The 14,528-nt window shown below is 37.8% G+C and overlaps 2 protein-coding genes across 3 annotated transcripts in view; one reads left to right on the forward strand and one right to left on the reverse strand.

The window, feature by feature from the left end:
- ERLEC1 (endoplasmic reticulum lectin 1) overlaps positions 1–10,924 on the forward strand; it is a 32,843-nt gene extending 21,919 nt beyond the window's left edge. For both annotated transcript variants that reach the window (XM_058278562.2, XM_058278563.2), the window contains 4 exons: positions 1,468–1,592; positions 3,199–3,276; positions 3,493–3,568; positions 9,987–10,924. In XM_058278562.2, coding sequence (XP_058134545.1) covers positions 1,468–1,592; positions 3,199–3,276; positions 3,493–3,568; positions 9,987–10,058 — 351 coding nt within the window. In that variant the 3' untranslated portion in view covers positions 10,059–10,924. The remainder of the gene's footprint in view (positions 1–1,467; positions 1,593–3,198; positions 3,277–3,492; positions 3,569–9,986) is intronic.
- A 469-nt stretch (positions 10,925–11,393) lies between these two features.
- On the reverse strand, positions 11,394–13,914 carry LOC131273959 (large ribosomal subunit protein uL11-like). The gene has a single exon (XM_058278564.1). The coding sequence runs from the start codon at positions 13,835–13,837 to the stop codon at positions 13,340–13,342; it is 498 nt and encodes a 165-aa protein (XP_058134547.1). The 5' UTR covers positions 13,838–13,914; the 3' UTR covers positions 11,394–13,339.
- Positions 13,915–14,528: the final 614 nt, after the last annotated feature.

A 14,528-nucleotide genomic window follows, 5' to 3' on the forward strand; every position in this document is an offset into this window, starting at 1 on the left:
GTATTGTTGTTCTGAAATGAGGAAATAGATCAGTAACTTTCCTAAGGTCACCTGGGTTGTAAATAGTGAAACTAGAATTCAAATCCAGGTATTCTTGCTCCATAATCCACCTCTTAAACACTTCACTCTGCTGCTCTAATCCCTGACTTTCAGGGTATTTACAGTCTAGTTGTTGAAAAGAATGTTTCTATTCTCTTCCATAATGAAATAAGCTCCACTAGAGCAGTGGCTATGTTTATTTCGTTGGCCACTGTAAGTGTTTTTAACTCCACTTATCAGATGTATATATATATTTTTTAAAGATTTGTTTTATTTCTCCCTCCCCCGTTGTCTGTTCTCTGCGTCCATTTTGCTGCGTGTTCTTGTGTCTGTCCACTTCTGTTGTTGTCAGCGGCATGGGAATCTGTGTTTCTTTTTTGTTGTTGTTGCATCATCTTGCTGCGTCAACTCTCCATGTGTGCGGCGCCATTCCTGGGCAGGCTACACTTTCTTTCACGCTGGGCGGCTCTCCTTACGGGGCGCACTCCTTTCGCATGGGGCTCCCCTACGCGGAGACACCCCTGCAGGGCACGGCACTCCTTCCACCCATCAGCACTGCACGTTGGCCAGCTCCACACATGTCAAGGAGGCCCGGGCTTTGAACTGCGGACCTCCCATGTGGTAGACGGACACCCTATCCACTGGGCCAAGTCCGCTTCCCCAGATGTATATTAGTGACTAGCATGATACCAGGCATAACATATAAAGGAATGAAAGAAGGAACCTAATAATGCACATATAAGACAATACATAGTGTTTTTAAAAATAATACAATAATACTTTAGTAGAAGAGTTCAAAGTGAACTAGAATTCATAGGAGAGAGAGGCAGAATGAAAACAGAGGTTTGTGAACAGTCTTGATACCAGAAATAAATGTGGTGTAAAATGTATAACGTGAAAACCAGCATAACTTGAAAGTTTGCATTTGAAAAAGTAAAAGTAGGATAAAGATTGGCTCAGTTTGGGTATAGGATAAGAGATAAGAAACCAAAAGATTTTATTAAGAATTACAGTAGTATGTGGTTATAATATTTAAGTATGAAAGATTTCAGGTGGGGCAGGAGGGACTTGTAAGGGTCTGGCAATGTAAATAAAGGAAAAGTCTGAAGCCAAGAACATCTCCAGAAAAAAATTTGGCATATCTGATAGATGTAAGAGAGGAAAAAGATAGAAGACTCAAAAATGACTCTTTACCTAGAACTTGCCTTATTAGAAATTGCTTACATCATTCACAGAACAAAGGAATAAAGATAATGAGATCAAATGTCTACTCATTGAGTACAACTAACATCATTACACCTAAATATAAATATCCAGAGTGCAAATGACAATAAGTGTTTCAGCTTATTGGAGGGTCAGGTCATCAGTATAAATGTTTCTTTCATGCTATGAACCGTGCATTATCACAAATATTTTTTCATATATTAGGACAAGGAGAGTGGCAAAACCTCTGTGGTTGTGGGAACATGGAACCAAGAAGAGCATGTTGAATGGGCTAAGAAGAATACTGCTAGAGCATATCATCTTCAAGATGATGGTACCCAAACAGTCAGGTAAAGATTAACTTTATTTACCTTTGGATCTGATTAGTAGAATTAAAAACTCAGAATATTTAAAAACATTAAAATTTAAACACTTAAATAAAATCTCTGATCCAGTCATTTTCAGAGGACATCTTTTAGGTTAGTTTTCTTTTCTTGAGGAAGCAGTACAGTGTAGTACTTAAAAGCACAGTCTCTGGAGTCAGACAACGTGGATTCATTTACTACCTTCAGCAAGTCACAATCTTTTTTAAGCCTCATTTTTCTTGTACAATAGTATATGCCTCATAGGATTGTTGTGATATTTACATGGGGTAATTCATGTAAAGCGGAGTGCCTGGCAAAAACATGCAGTAAACCTTACAGCCTCTACCAATGGTGGTAGTAATGAGAGTCGCAGTGGTGTTTATATCAATGATTTCTCAATTCCAGGTATTAGATCTAAGGCTGTCATAAAGCATTTTCCTCTTTTGTGTGTAATCTTTACTTCTTTAAGTTATTTAATTCTATAAAAATACTCAAGCATGTCCCATTACCTAACCTTTGAGAGGCAATATTTGGAAATAGTTGAATATTTTAGTAGCTTTTCAAAAAACTGCCTTACATCTCTTTTGGGCTATATAGGTATATTTTGTTATAACATAAGTAAATTAATCTCCTGTTTCCCAAGAAAACTGAGTTTTAGCTTTTCTTATAGTCTCTTGTCCAGTGACATTTAAATTATTCATTCTGTTTCCTTCTTGGGTGTTAAGGTTGTCTTTCCTAACAGATGATATTGAGAAACTCTGGTTTCAGAATGTGCTGGCTTTTCTGGCTGAACAAAATCAAAGTTAGCAAAAGTCAGAGACATTTAAGTAGTATAATATACTAAACAGATGGATTTCTTTCTTACGCATATATATGTTTCATGTGAAAATAGCTTATGGTATGATATCATGTGTAACAAATATTGAAGCATGGGTGTATGAGACTAGCAAAATCAAAACTTTTCATTAGATTCTCCTCATTTATAGTTTGGCCTGGGTTTTAACTTTTGTACCATCTACAGGATATATTTTAATCCAGGTAACTGAATGGAGAGTGGGAAGATCAGAAAATTTTGTTCCACAAAGCAAACAATATACAGGAGCTTGGGGAAATGGCTAAAAGAACAATTTTTAAAGCAATCTAACCATTACTATTGGTATATAAATAATAATATGCAAATTAAAGATCATTATTATTAATTAAGCCAGTAGAAGATATCTCTATATTCTCTTTATAAAATACAAAAGACTTCCTTAGTAACTTATCCCTAAAATTATATAATTTTAAAGAATATTTTATAGCCAAGTAGTTGTTTTTTTTGCTATCCCCCAATTTTTTTTCTTCTTTTTCTTTTACATGTTACATTAAAAAAATATGAGGTCCCCATATACCCCCCACCACCCCTCCCCCACTTCTCCCACATCAACAACCTCTTCCATCATCGTGGCACATTCACTGCACCTGGTGAATACGTCCAAGTTTATTTTTTACAAATGCAAAACTGATCCCTTTAACCATTGTCTAACTCTTCCTATTACATACATTCTGAATTAATGAAGTTTTAGTTTAATAAAGTTTTTCTCTGATTCAGGATGGTGTCACATTTTTATGGGAATGGAGATATTTGTGATGTAACTGACAAACCAAGACAGGTGACTGTAAAACTAAAGTAAGTTGGACTACCAAGTTATTCTTTATGCCTTTCTCTTTTAACCTCTTCCTATGGATAAAAATTTATATAAATATAATATATAATTCTAACCATTATTAAGTTATATTAAATTATATAGTTTACTTAATTGGGATTTTTATAGTTTAAGAGGAAAAACTATTAAAAATAATCTTGTATGAATTGATCAGTACCTTAACATACTTTCTGTTATAGATGTAAAGAATCAGATTCTCCTCATGCTGTTACTGTATATATGCTAGAGCCTCACTCGTGTCAGTATATTCTTGGGGTAAGTAAAACTATAATAATCAGGAATTCAGTTTGGGGCCATGTTTTAATTTCTAGCATTTAGTCTAGAAAGTCTCTTTAGAACAGGGGTTCTTAATCTTTTTTGTTTCATGGACCCCTTTGCCAGTCAGGTGAAACCCACGGTGCCTTTCTCAGAATGTTACAGCAGATAATTTTATGACACTCAACATTGGCATGTCTTTAAATTAAATTTTAGGATTATTCAAAATTACGTTTTACAACTTTCCCATAATTTCAATACCTGATAACCTAACACAGTTCAGTGTTCAAATGCTCATTTTTGGCAAAAGTTTAGAAATTCAAGTTTTCCCACAGTGACATAAAACCATCCCTGCCATCCTTACCAACCTTTTTGCAGGCAGTTATCTACTGTTCTGCGAACAAACTACATCAAAATAAAAATCATACTAAATCCATACTATAATGTGTATTATTTCATAAATATATCACACCTGCAACAACACGTCCCCACAAGAATAATGTTCCTAAATGCATAAAATAAAATTACAAAGGAAATGAGTTTTATATATTGAAATACAGTTACTAAAATCCAAAACATATATAATACTGTATATATGTACTTCTTTTTTAGCACATTAAATAATAATCCAGGGGAAGTGGATGTGGCTTAAGTGATAAGGCTTCCGCCTACCATATGGGAGGACCCAGGTTTGATCCCTGGGGCCTCCTGTTGAAAAAGAAGAAGAGAAAGCGTGCCTGCGTGGCAGGCCAGTGCCTACGTGGCGAGCCAAGTGCCTGCATGGTGAGCCAAGTGCCCACTTGAGTGCCCATGTGGCAAGCCAAGTGCCCACGTGAGTGCCCGAGTGGTGAGCCAGTGCCTGTGAGGCAAGCAGTGCCCACACGGTGAGGCAAGCAGTGCCCACACGGTGAGCCAAGTGCCCACATGGTGAGCCAAGCCTACATGACTGCCCACATGGTGAGCCAGTGCCCACACAGTGAGCCCGTGCCTGCACGATGAGCCAAGTGCCCGCGCAACAAGCCAATTGCCCACACAGTGAGCCAGTGCCCACCCAAGTGAGTCACACAGCAAGATGATGACTCAACAGAAGAGAGATGAAGGGGAGAGTCAAGGTGAAGTGCAGCAGAGACCAGGAACTAAGGTGGCACAATTGACAGGGAACCTCTCTCCACATCAGAGGTCCCCAAGATCAAATCCCGGTGAATCCTAGAGGAGAAAGATGAGAAGAGAAGAAGAAAAGAGAAATCAGTACAGAAGATCACACAACTAATGGACAGAGAAAGTAAAAACAGCAGGGCAGGGGAGGGGAAGAGGAAGAAAACAATAAAAAAGAATAATCCAATCCTCCAAAACTAAAGGAAAGTTAAAGTTAAATTTTATTTTTTAAAGACATCTCAATGTGTAGACTGTTGTTGATTATCATGAATAAGAACATTAAACTGTGGTGTAGTATTTGACAAGGCAACATGCATATCACATTGGACATCTTATTGAATTGATTTTTTTTTCAATTCAATTTCTGAGACCCCCTGAAATCTTTCACAGACCCCTTGGCAGTCCATGGATCCCTGGTTAAGAACCCCTGCTTTAGAAGTTTCTAAGACATTATAGCCCCATACCACCTCTGTTAAAGCTCATATCTTTTTTTTTTAACTGAGGTATAATTAACATGAAATAAAATGCACAGATCTTAGGAGTCCAGTTTGAGTTTTGATCATTCTATACATCTATATAACCATCATCTGAAACAAGGTATCTTATCATTGCAGAAAGTACTCTCATACCCCTTTCCAGCAATGTATCCCCCTGCCAAAGACAACAGTTTTCTGATATCTGACACCAAAGATTAGTCTTGCCTCTTTTTAAATTCCTTATGTATAAAATAATAGAAAAATCTTGTGATTATCCTCTCTGGCTCAGCATAATGTTTTTGAGACTCAGCCACATTGTTGCATGTATTATTACTTCATTCTCTTTTCATTGCTGAATAGTATTCTTTTGTGTGAGTATAACATTTCTTTCTCCATTCTTCTGTAAATAGTTTTTGGTTTTATAAGTAAGACTGCTGTGAACATTTAAAAGTTTTTGAGGTCATGTTTTTATTTCTCTTGGGTAAATACCTAGTTTGTTGTTCTAGTCTGGTAGACTGCTGAAAGCAATATACTAGAAATGGGTTGGTTTTTACTATGGGATTTTATTACCTTACAAACTTAGAGTTTCAAGTCTGAGAAAAATGTCCAAATCAAGGCATCATCAAGCGATGCTTTCTCCCAAAAGCCCAGCTGCTGGCAATCCTAGACTTCTCTGTCATATGGCAGGGCATATGGCAGCATCATCTGGTCTTTCCCTTTTCTTCTGGGTTTCATTGTTTTCAGCTTCTTTCTCCATGGCTTTCTCTTTTCTCTCTCCATATTCATCCAGTTTATAAAGGACTCCAGTAAGGATTAAGACCAACCCTGGGTCATGCTTAACTGAAGTAACCTAATCAAATGGCCCCATTTGCAATAGGTTTACACCCATAGGAAGGGATTAGCTTTAAGAATATGATTTTCTGGGAAACGGACTTTGGCCCAGTGGTTAGGGCGTCCGTCTACCACATGGGAGGTCCGTGGTTCAAACCCCGGGCCTCCTTGACCCGTGTGGAGCTGGCCCATGCGCAGTGCTGATGCACGCAAGGAGTGCCCTGCCACGCAAGGGTGTCCCCCGCGTGGGGGAGCCCCACGCGCAAGGAGTGCGCCCGTGAGGAAAGCCGCCCAGCGTGAAAGAAAGTGCAGCCTGCCCAGGAATGGCCCCGCCCACACTTCCCGTGCCGCTGACGACAACAGAAGCGGACAAAGAAACAAGACGCAGCAAATAGACACCAAGAACAGACAACCAGGGGAGGGGGGGAAATAAAATAAATAAATAAATCTTTAAAAAAAAAAAAAAAAAGAATATGATTTTCTGAAGTCCATACAATTTCAAACCATTACAGAGTAGAATTGCTGATTTAAAGATTAGATGTATGTTTTACCTTATAAGAAATTGCCAGGCATTTCTCCAAAGTGACTGTACCATTTTACACTCCTACCAGCAATATATGAGAGTTTAATTGCACCACATCCTAATCAAAATTTGGTATTATCAGTCTTTTTTATTTTGGCTAACTTAATGGTTTTAGCTTGCATTTCCCTTATTACCCTGACCACCTTTTCATGTGATTATTGGCAGTCATACATCTTCTTTTGTGAAATGTTTAGCTAACTCTTTTACTCATTTTTTTTTAATCGAGTTGGTTATCTTCCTATTGTTTATTTGTAGGAGTTCAGTTATATTCTGGATATGTGTTCTTTGTGTTTGTATTAACACATTTTTTTCCAGTCTGTGTCTTGCCAATTCATTTTTTTCATAATGCATTTTAATGAGCAAAATATCAATTTTTCCTGTTCTATGGCTATGTTTTTTGCTACCCCAAAGACAAAAAGATAATCTGTTTTCTTCTAGAATCTTTATAGTGCTATGTTTATGTTATGCCTAAGTGTGGTTTTATTTATATTTGTCCTGTTTGTGATTTACTGAGCTTCTTCGATTTGTAGGTTGTGGTCATTCATCAGTTTTGGAAACTCATGGTCATTATCCGAGACTTCTTCTGCATGGTTCTTTTTTTTCCTCTATTAAACATGTTAGTTCAAACTTGTCCCAAACTACCAGATAGATATTCTTTCTTTTCTTCCTACTCTTTTTCTTTGTTTCAATATGGTTCATTTCCATTGACCTCTCTTCAAGTTCACCCTATTCTTTTCTGTGCTCTGTCCAGTCCAGCCCATCAAGTAAATTCTTCATTTCTGATATATTTTTATTTTCTAAAATTTCCATTTTGTTCTTTCTTATGGTTTCCTTTTCTCTGCTGAAATTTCTCATATTTTCATACATTTTCTACCTTTTCCACTATTTCCTTCACCATACTTATGATTATCTTAACATCTGATAATTTAAACTTCTGGCCCATCTTTGGATCTACTTCTATTGATTGGTTTTGTTTTGTTTTGTCTTGTCTTGTTTTTGCTTAACTATGGATCACTTTTTCTTGCTTTTTCACATAGCTCATAATTTTTTATTATATATTGGACACTTGTAAAAGAACAAGAAAGACAAAAATAAATATTTACCTCCAGAAAAAGGTATGCCCTTTTTTATTAAGTTGATAGTACAACGAGTCAACTTAATCTGTGTTTAAACTGGGCCCATATTTTATGCAGCTTTGGTTAAATTCAGTTCAGCTGATTTCAAATATTTTGAGGGTAGGATCAGAACTTAACCATTCAATAGGGCTAGCAATAATAAGATTCCAACATTTTCTTTAAGCCAAGCCACCAGCTTTCCAAACTGTTGAATAGCCATCTCTGTTTACAGCTCAATTGCCAGCTTTTGAGCCCCTGGGGAATTGTTTCTGCTCCCACCTTTCTCTGCCTCAAGAACTCTCTATTCCCTTCTTCCTTGCACCCATCCCTTCAGAAGGCCTCTGCACTGTACTCAATAAAGGGCCAGGAACCTCAGGGTCCACCCTCTTTTCTGCAAATCTAGTCTTTAGCAACCAGCAGCTTCTCCCTCTACTCATTAAGTCTAAGAGTGCTTCACATGGCTTTTGCTCAGCTCTCCTGCCCTTTCTCAGTCTTTGGCAGCTGCTGCCTTATCCTTGATGAAATCTCAGAGTGTTTTTTTTTTTATTTGAGTTTATTTCAACCTCAAAAAACGAAACAGACAAGAGGCTCAACAAATCATGGAAGCACCACTCAAAAAATCCTATCTAGGCACATCCATCTCATCTAGCCCCAAAAATAAACTCATCTGTTTTTCCAGTGCTCCAAAAGGTGAACAAATGAGTACAGATTGGTCAAATGACATGACCAAGGACTCACGGTGAATGAAGAAAAGAAAGAAAAAAAAAAAAAGATCATATTCACATGTCACAAAACTAAATCCCATATTCCTTTTTCTTTTCCCTTTTAACCACCAGCACTGACCCAGCACCTTCTTGACCTTTACTACAAACATTACACCACCACAGTCAACTGTAGTCTACAAGCTACATTAGTTACATTCTCCCCCTGCATCAGAGAGCTTTGGAAATTTGGATGAGTGCACATTCACTCTAGCTGGGGCTCTTGGGGATTCCAAATGGCCACACAGCTAGCTTATACAAATTCTGATTTCTCCTTATCCCTGTCTATGAAGATTCTTCCTCTTCCCACTGCTCCATAAGGAATTAAAGCAACCATGGGTCTCTTTCTAAATTTCAGATCATTTAGGTTTCTTTGCATCATCTCTCTTACAGGTTAAAAAAAAAAAAAATAGAGCAAATTAAGCTTGTTCTTGTGTTAGGATAAGACCAATTTGTGACTTTTTACATCCTAACTAGAAGTGAAAGCCAAATCTTGGAATTTTAATATTTAAAATTGGAAAGGCTTTGTATTAGCCAAAGGGGTGCTGACACAAAGTACCAGAAAACTGTTGCGTTTTAAAACAGGTATTTGTTTGGAGTAAAAGCTTATAGTTACAGGGCCCTGAAGAGTCCAACTCAAAGTTGCTTTTCTCACCAAACTCAGTTGCCACGTGTTGAAGCAAGATGGTTACCAATCTCTGTGAGGGTTCAGCCTTCCTTCCTCTCAGCTACAGGTTGGCATAGGGTTTGTTCTTCCTGGGCTTCCTCAGATCAGCTGCTCTGTTCTCTCCAGTTGCATACTATTAGGCAAATGGTTCATCTCTCTTCCTGGGGCTGTAGGATCAAAGTTCTCTCCCCTGCCTTGTCCGTGGAACTCTTTTTTTCCTGTGCCTTCTACTGTGTGTCTTCTTATGTGAATGTCCATTTATATAGACCACCCAAGGGGGCAGAAATTTAACCTGAGTTTAACCCTACTGACATGGTCAAATCAAAGACCTAATCTTCACATAATTAAATCAAAGACATCTCAGCTTAGTCTAATACAATCAAAGATCACGCCCAGAGAAACAGACCAGTTTACAAATGTAATGTTTATTTTTGGAATTCATAAATAATCTCATACTGCCACAGGCTTTCTAAAATTTTATTTTCTTCTCTCTAAAGGCCTTTTACTTGAATTGTACATACCACTGATTGTTTTGCCATAATTTTATATAATTTTTATTGTATAAGCTCTTGCTTTGTATCCCTATCTTGTTCCTGTCTTCTTTTCTCTCGGCGCTTTTACTTTAGTGATAAAAAGATCTTCTCTGTGTATCAATTTTATGTGAATGACTAAAAGCTCAATTTATAGAAACAGTGGGGTGGTTTATTCAAAACAAGGACTTGTATACATTTAGCAGATGTATTTATATCGATTGATTCACCAGAATAATACAAAATAAAAACATATTCAGTTGTACAATTTTTTAATAGTTTTGTTGTATTTTTCTTTAGGTTGAATCTCCAGTGATCTGTAAAATCTTAGATACAGCAGATGAAAATGGACTCCTTTCTCTCCCCAACTAAAGGGTAATAAAGTTGGGGGGAAGAAGAGGTCATTGAAAGTCATGATGATTTCTATTACGTGACCATTTGTCTCACAGACCTCTCAGCCGTTGGACCTCATCTAAAGGATTGTATAAAAGGACTCTCAACCACTCTGTGAATATGTATGTGTATATAAGAGGTTATTGATAAACTTCTAAGGCAGACATTTGTCTCACTTTTTTCTTTTTTGTTATATCTTATGAAATGATTGTGTGTGGTTTGTTTGTTTGTTTGGATTATGTGATTCCAAAATAAATCTTATCCAGGCAATTTAAAGTCCAGACTAATCAAATGTCATGAAGGTTGAACCTACTGAAAGTTTTTAAATAACAGACTTATTATGTAAATTGTAGTATATAATAACTACTTAATAAAGGTAATGAAGAAGATAGAAATCAATGGGAAATTGTTTAAATGAGACACCATGTAAAATATTTAAAACTCTAAGGCTGAAATCCTTTGAACAAAATTTTATTTATCACCAGGTATCTACTAGACATTAAATTAGAAACTGGGCCCACAGTAGAGCCTCACATCTAAGTTTTCTCTCCCTCTTCACCTTTGTTAATTGCAAGAAACTCTTTTTCATAAGAGGCTGCTACTGTGTCAGAACTTTTATCTCTTCTTTCTCCATGGTATTGTTGTGTTTTCCCCCACTGTATGTATCTGGTGTAAGTAATCAATGATTGTTCTCTTTTGAACTGGAATGGTTTACACTAACAAAACACACTGTGCTGGTTATCCATTGTACTTTCCCGCTATGTGCTACAGAATTTAGTTCTGGACAGTTTTAAAAACATTACCACACAATATTTATTTTAAAATGAATAAAATATTTACAAGCACTGTTGTCATGTAGTCAATGACAAGCAATTCAGTTCCTTTATTTTCTTCTGTTTTCTTCATTATCCTGTTTCATATGTTTTGGACATGCATATCTGAACGAGGACAGAGAAATGGCTATAAAATAGTTTAAGTGTTCTTTTCAGTGGTTCTGGCCAAAGGTATTGTAATTTAAGAAAAGCTTAATACAATTGACTATTGGAAGTTTGTTTGTGAACTTTAGTAGGAAACGTTTAGAAAGTGCACATACTGAGTTCAGACCAAGTTTCACAAACTTACTAGCTGTATGACCCTCTTTCGGTCTCACTTCCTCATTTGTAAAGTAGAAAGAGTACTTACCTAATTGTTGTATCGGTGTAATAATTACTGTATGTAAAAAGCCTAGCCCCAGCACTTGACTCCAGATGATTTGTTTTGTTTTAGAAAATCAAACTCCACCTGATCTCGATATAAAAATCCAAACGAGGCTTATTTCAACCACTTTATTTGAAAATCTAGTTAGTGATTTGACATAGTTCTTTTCTTGTGCAGGTAACTTAAGAGACCTAGAATAGCCAAGATGCCTGCTAAAGTGGCCAAAAAACAACCACTGTTTTAAAAACAGCATCTTTGGCAGTCCCACGTCCTTTAGAGTCCTCAAGGCCACTAAATGTGAAGCAATCTTACAAGAAGAGGATGGGTCCTGGGAGGCTTACTTTCGTTTTCCCTTCTTCAGCAGGCCCTGTGGCTCATGTTGTCCTAGATGGCATAGAGCAAGTCCCAGAATACAGGGGAGACTGCAGATTAGAGCATAGCAGTGGAAGTAGACCAGGTCAGAAAAAGCTTGGGTCTCTGATTCAAAGGCAAAGGTCTGTCTTCACTTTAAACCCCTGATAGTGATCAGGATGCATTGTGGAGGAGCCAACCAAATGGAAGGCTGTTTGGTAAGTTGTTCAGGTTATATTCACAGCCATCCACAACAATATTCCACTGGGGAAGAGAGGCTGGGTCCACGGTGGCTTTGCCTGACAATTATCTAAGACCAGCCTGATGTGGGTCATTCCTGTTTAGGAATTTTGAGTTCAGATTTATTGGTTGGTGGAGGTATCTCACCACAGGACACTCTTTGTGCCCATATGGTTGTAGGTAAGAGGCATTGGTAGGTTTTCAGGGTGAAGGCAAGTTGCAATTTATCAGTATTACCAAACGACTGTACCTGAATAGTTTACCAAGGAAGATTCTAAAAAATGTCATACATGGGAGTGAGTGTAGCTCAGCTGTCAAGCACCTGCTTTGCATGTACAAGGTCCCGAGTTCAATCCCCTGTACCTCCCCCAACCCCCACCTCCTAAAAAAAAAAGTCATACAATTATTTAAAAGTAAAAGTTTAAAAATAATAGACTTAATCTTCTGTCTTGACTGACATAGCTTCAACTTCTTTGAGGATAGGGGACTAGGTCAGATGTTTTCATATCCCTTCTAAATCTTAGGTCCCCAAACAATGGTCTATGAAGTTTCATTTGATTTCCAAATAGTTTGCCACCACCTTCATCACAGTCATTCTTCTATATAAACAGGTTAAATTCCTAATATGGATGAGAAAGGACATGGATACGATATTCCTAATGCACTTTAATAAATATTTCTCCAGGGTCTACCAAGTCAAACTCTTTGGGATTGGGCTTAAGAATATATAGTTTAAATAAACTCCCCAAATGATTCTATTTTAATTACATTCTCCAGTGATTCCAGTGATTGAGAATTTCTGACTTAGGATACTCACTTTCAACAATCACACATACTAACATTCTTGTATCCAGATTAGTGTTTCAGGGAAATAACTAAATAGTGGTTCATCTTTGCAGATCTTTGTTTTTTGTTGTTCTTTTAGTTTTACTCACTTTTCTTCAAAAAGTCACAAGGTGGAAACCTGTAGCCAACCCTGATTTATATCCTTGGTTAAAGGACAACAAATCAACAAATTGTCTCAGCCAAACTGAGTCGTATGCTTTGTACGCAGTCCCTAGTGAAGTATCCTTTGCAGTTTCATACATGAAGGCCTAACCTGCTTTCTGACAATGCTTAAACTACCTAGCACATAATCAGGCCAAATTATTTTAACACCAAAGATCTAGCATAAAAGGGCTTAAGCTAAATAGGAAAATAAAGATGAACATTAAATCTTGAATAATCAGGAACTGCAATCAAAGCTTCAAATGAAAACAAGCATCAGCTACCAGCCTAGAGTCCAATTTCAAGTTCTATTCCAAATGCTGGGTGACTGCTTGCCAGTGTTTACATTTATATTTTTGAACATAGAAATAGAACTATCTTTCATATAAATGGATGTTATGTTATATTGAACTGTTTTTTTTTGTTGTTGTTGTTTTTGTTTTTGGCTGTCAAATCATTTATTGAAATATTTTCCTTCGTAGTTCTTAACTAGCTGGGCATTCCACTGCACCACTGTTGATGTCACCTATGATGTCATGAGGGTGGCGGCCATCCACATTGCAGCCCACAGATTGGGCAGTCCCCAGAATCTCTTTAATGGTTCCAGAGAGTTCTCTGGCTAAAGATCGGTGCCACATCTGTCGAGCAATGCTGACGATCTCATCAAAAGTGATATTTCCACTGTGCTTAATGTTTTTCTGCTTTTTCTTGTCTCTAAGTGGTTCCTTAAGGGCTTTGATGATCAGGGCAGAGGCAGAAGGTACCACCTCGATCTGGGCCTGTCTGTTCTGGATGGTCAGTTTCACTGTAATCCTTAGACCTTTCCAGTCACCAGTTGCCTTGGCAATATCATCACCAACCTTTTTTGGAGACAGACCAAGGGGGCCGATCTTGGGGGCCAGGGCAGATGTGGCACCAACTTCCCCACTGGTGCACCTCAGGTATACGACTTTGATCTCGTTGGGGTCGAACTTGGGCGGCATGGCGGAGGCGGCAGGTGTCGGATGAACCCGGATGTGGGACGACCAAAGAAAGTTGTACCCTGGCCTCCTCCAAGCGGAAAGTGTTATATTGAACTGTTGAGATAAAGTTTTTAAAGTAAGTTACCATGATGATGTGGCTTGAAAGAAATGCATTTTTCCACTTCTTTTTTCAGTTGTTTGGCAAGGATAGTAGAGAAACCATGGACTACCATACACCCTAATGTTACTGGATTTTGTCTAGGTTCTTGACTATACTGCAGAAATGAATTTCCAGAGCATATCAGGTGAATTAGGCCAGTAATTTATTGAGGTAGGGATAGAAGAGAAATGGGAGAAGATAACAGATCATGGGTCCCAGGTAGAGAGGAAAAGGCTAAAAAGTGATAAAGCAGGCTGATTCACAGAGTACAATTCCCCATTATAGATTATAATGCCCAGGTTTTACTTGCATGGCCATCATGGCAGGGGAAAAATGGCAAGAACAAAGCACAGAAGGCAGGAACAGGGGTCCAAATGCAAGATAGCATGTTCAGACCTTGTGCCTGCTTTTTGAACTATTAATTATTCTGCCCCTTTGCTAATGGTAGAAGGGAGTTCCAGTTGTTCGCTGCTTTGATTGATTATCCCACCCATCAATCCCCTGGGAGGGTCTAATGACAAAGTCCTTGGGGAATATCCAGGGCTTCTCTTG

This window comes from Dasypus novemcinctus, chromosome 17, assembly GCF_030445035.2.
Source record: "Dasypus novemcinctus isolate mDasNov1 chromosome 17, mDasNov1.1.hap2, whole genome shotgun sequence".
NCBI classification, from domain to species: domain Eukaryota; kingdom Metazoa; phylum Chordata; class Mammalia; order Cingulata; family Dasypodidae; genus Dasypus; species Dasypus novemcinctus.

Excerpts from the sequence above, each read along its gene's own strand:
- LOC131273959 (XM_058278564.1), bottom strand. The coding sequence starts at position 13,837 with ATGCCGCCCAAGTTCGACCCCAACGAGATCAAAGTCGTATACCTGAGG.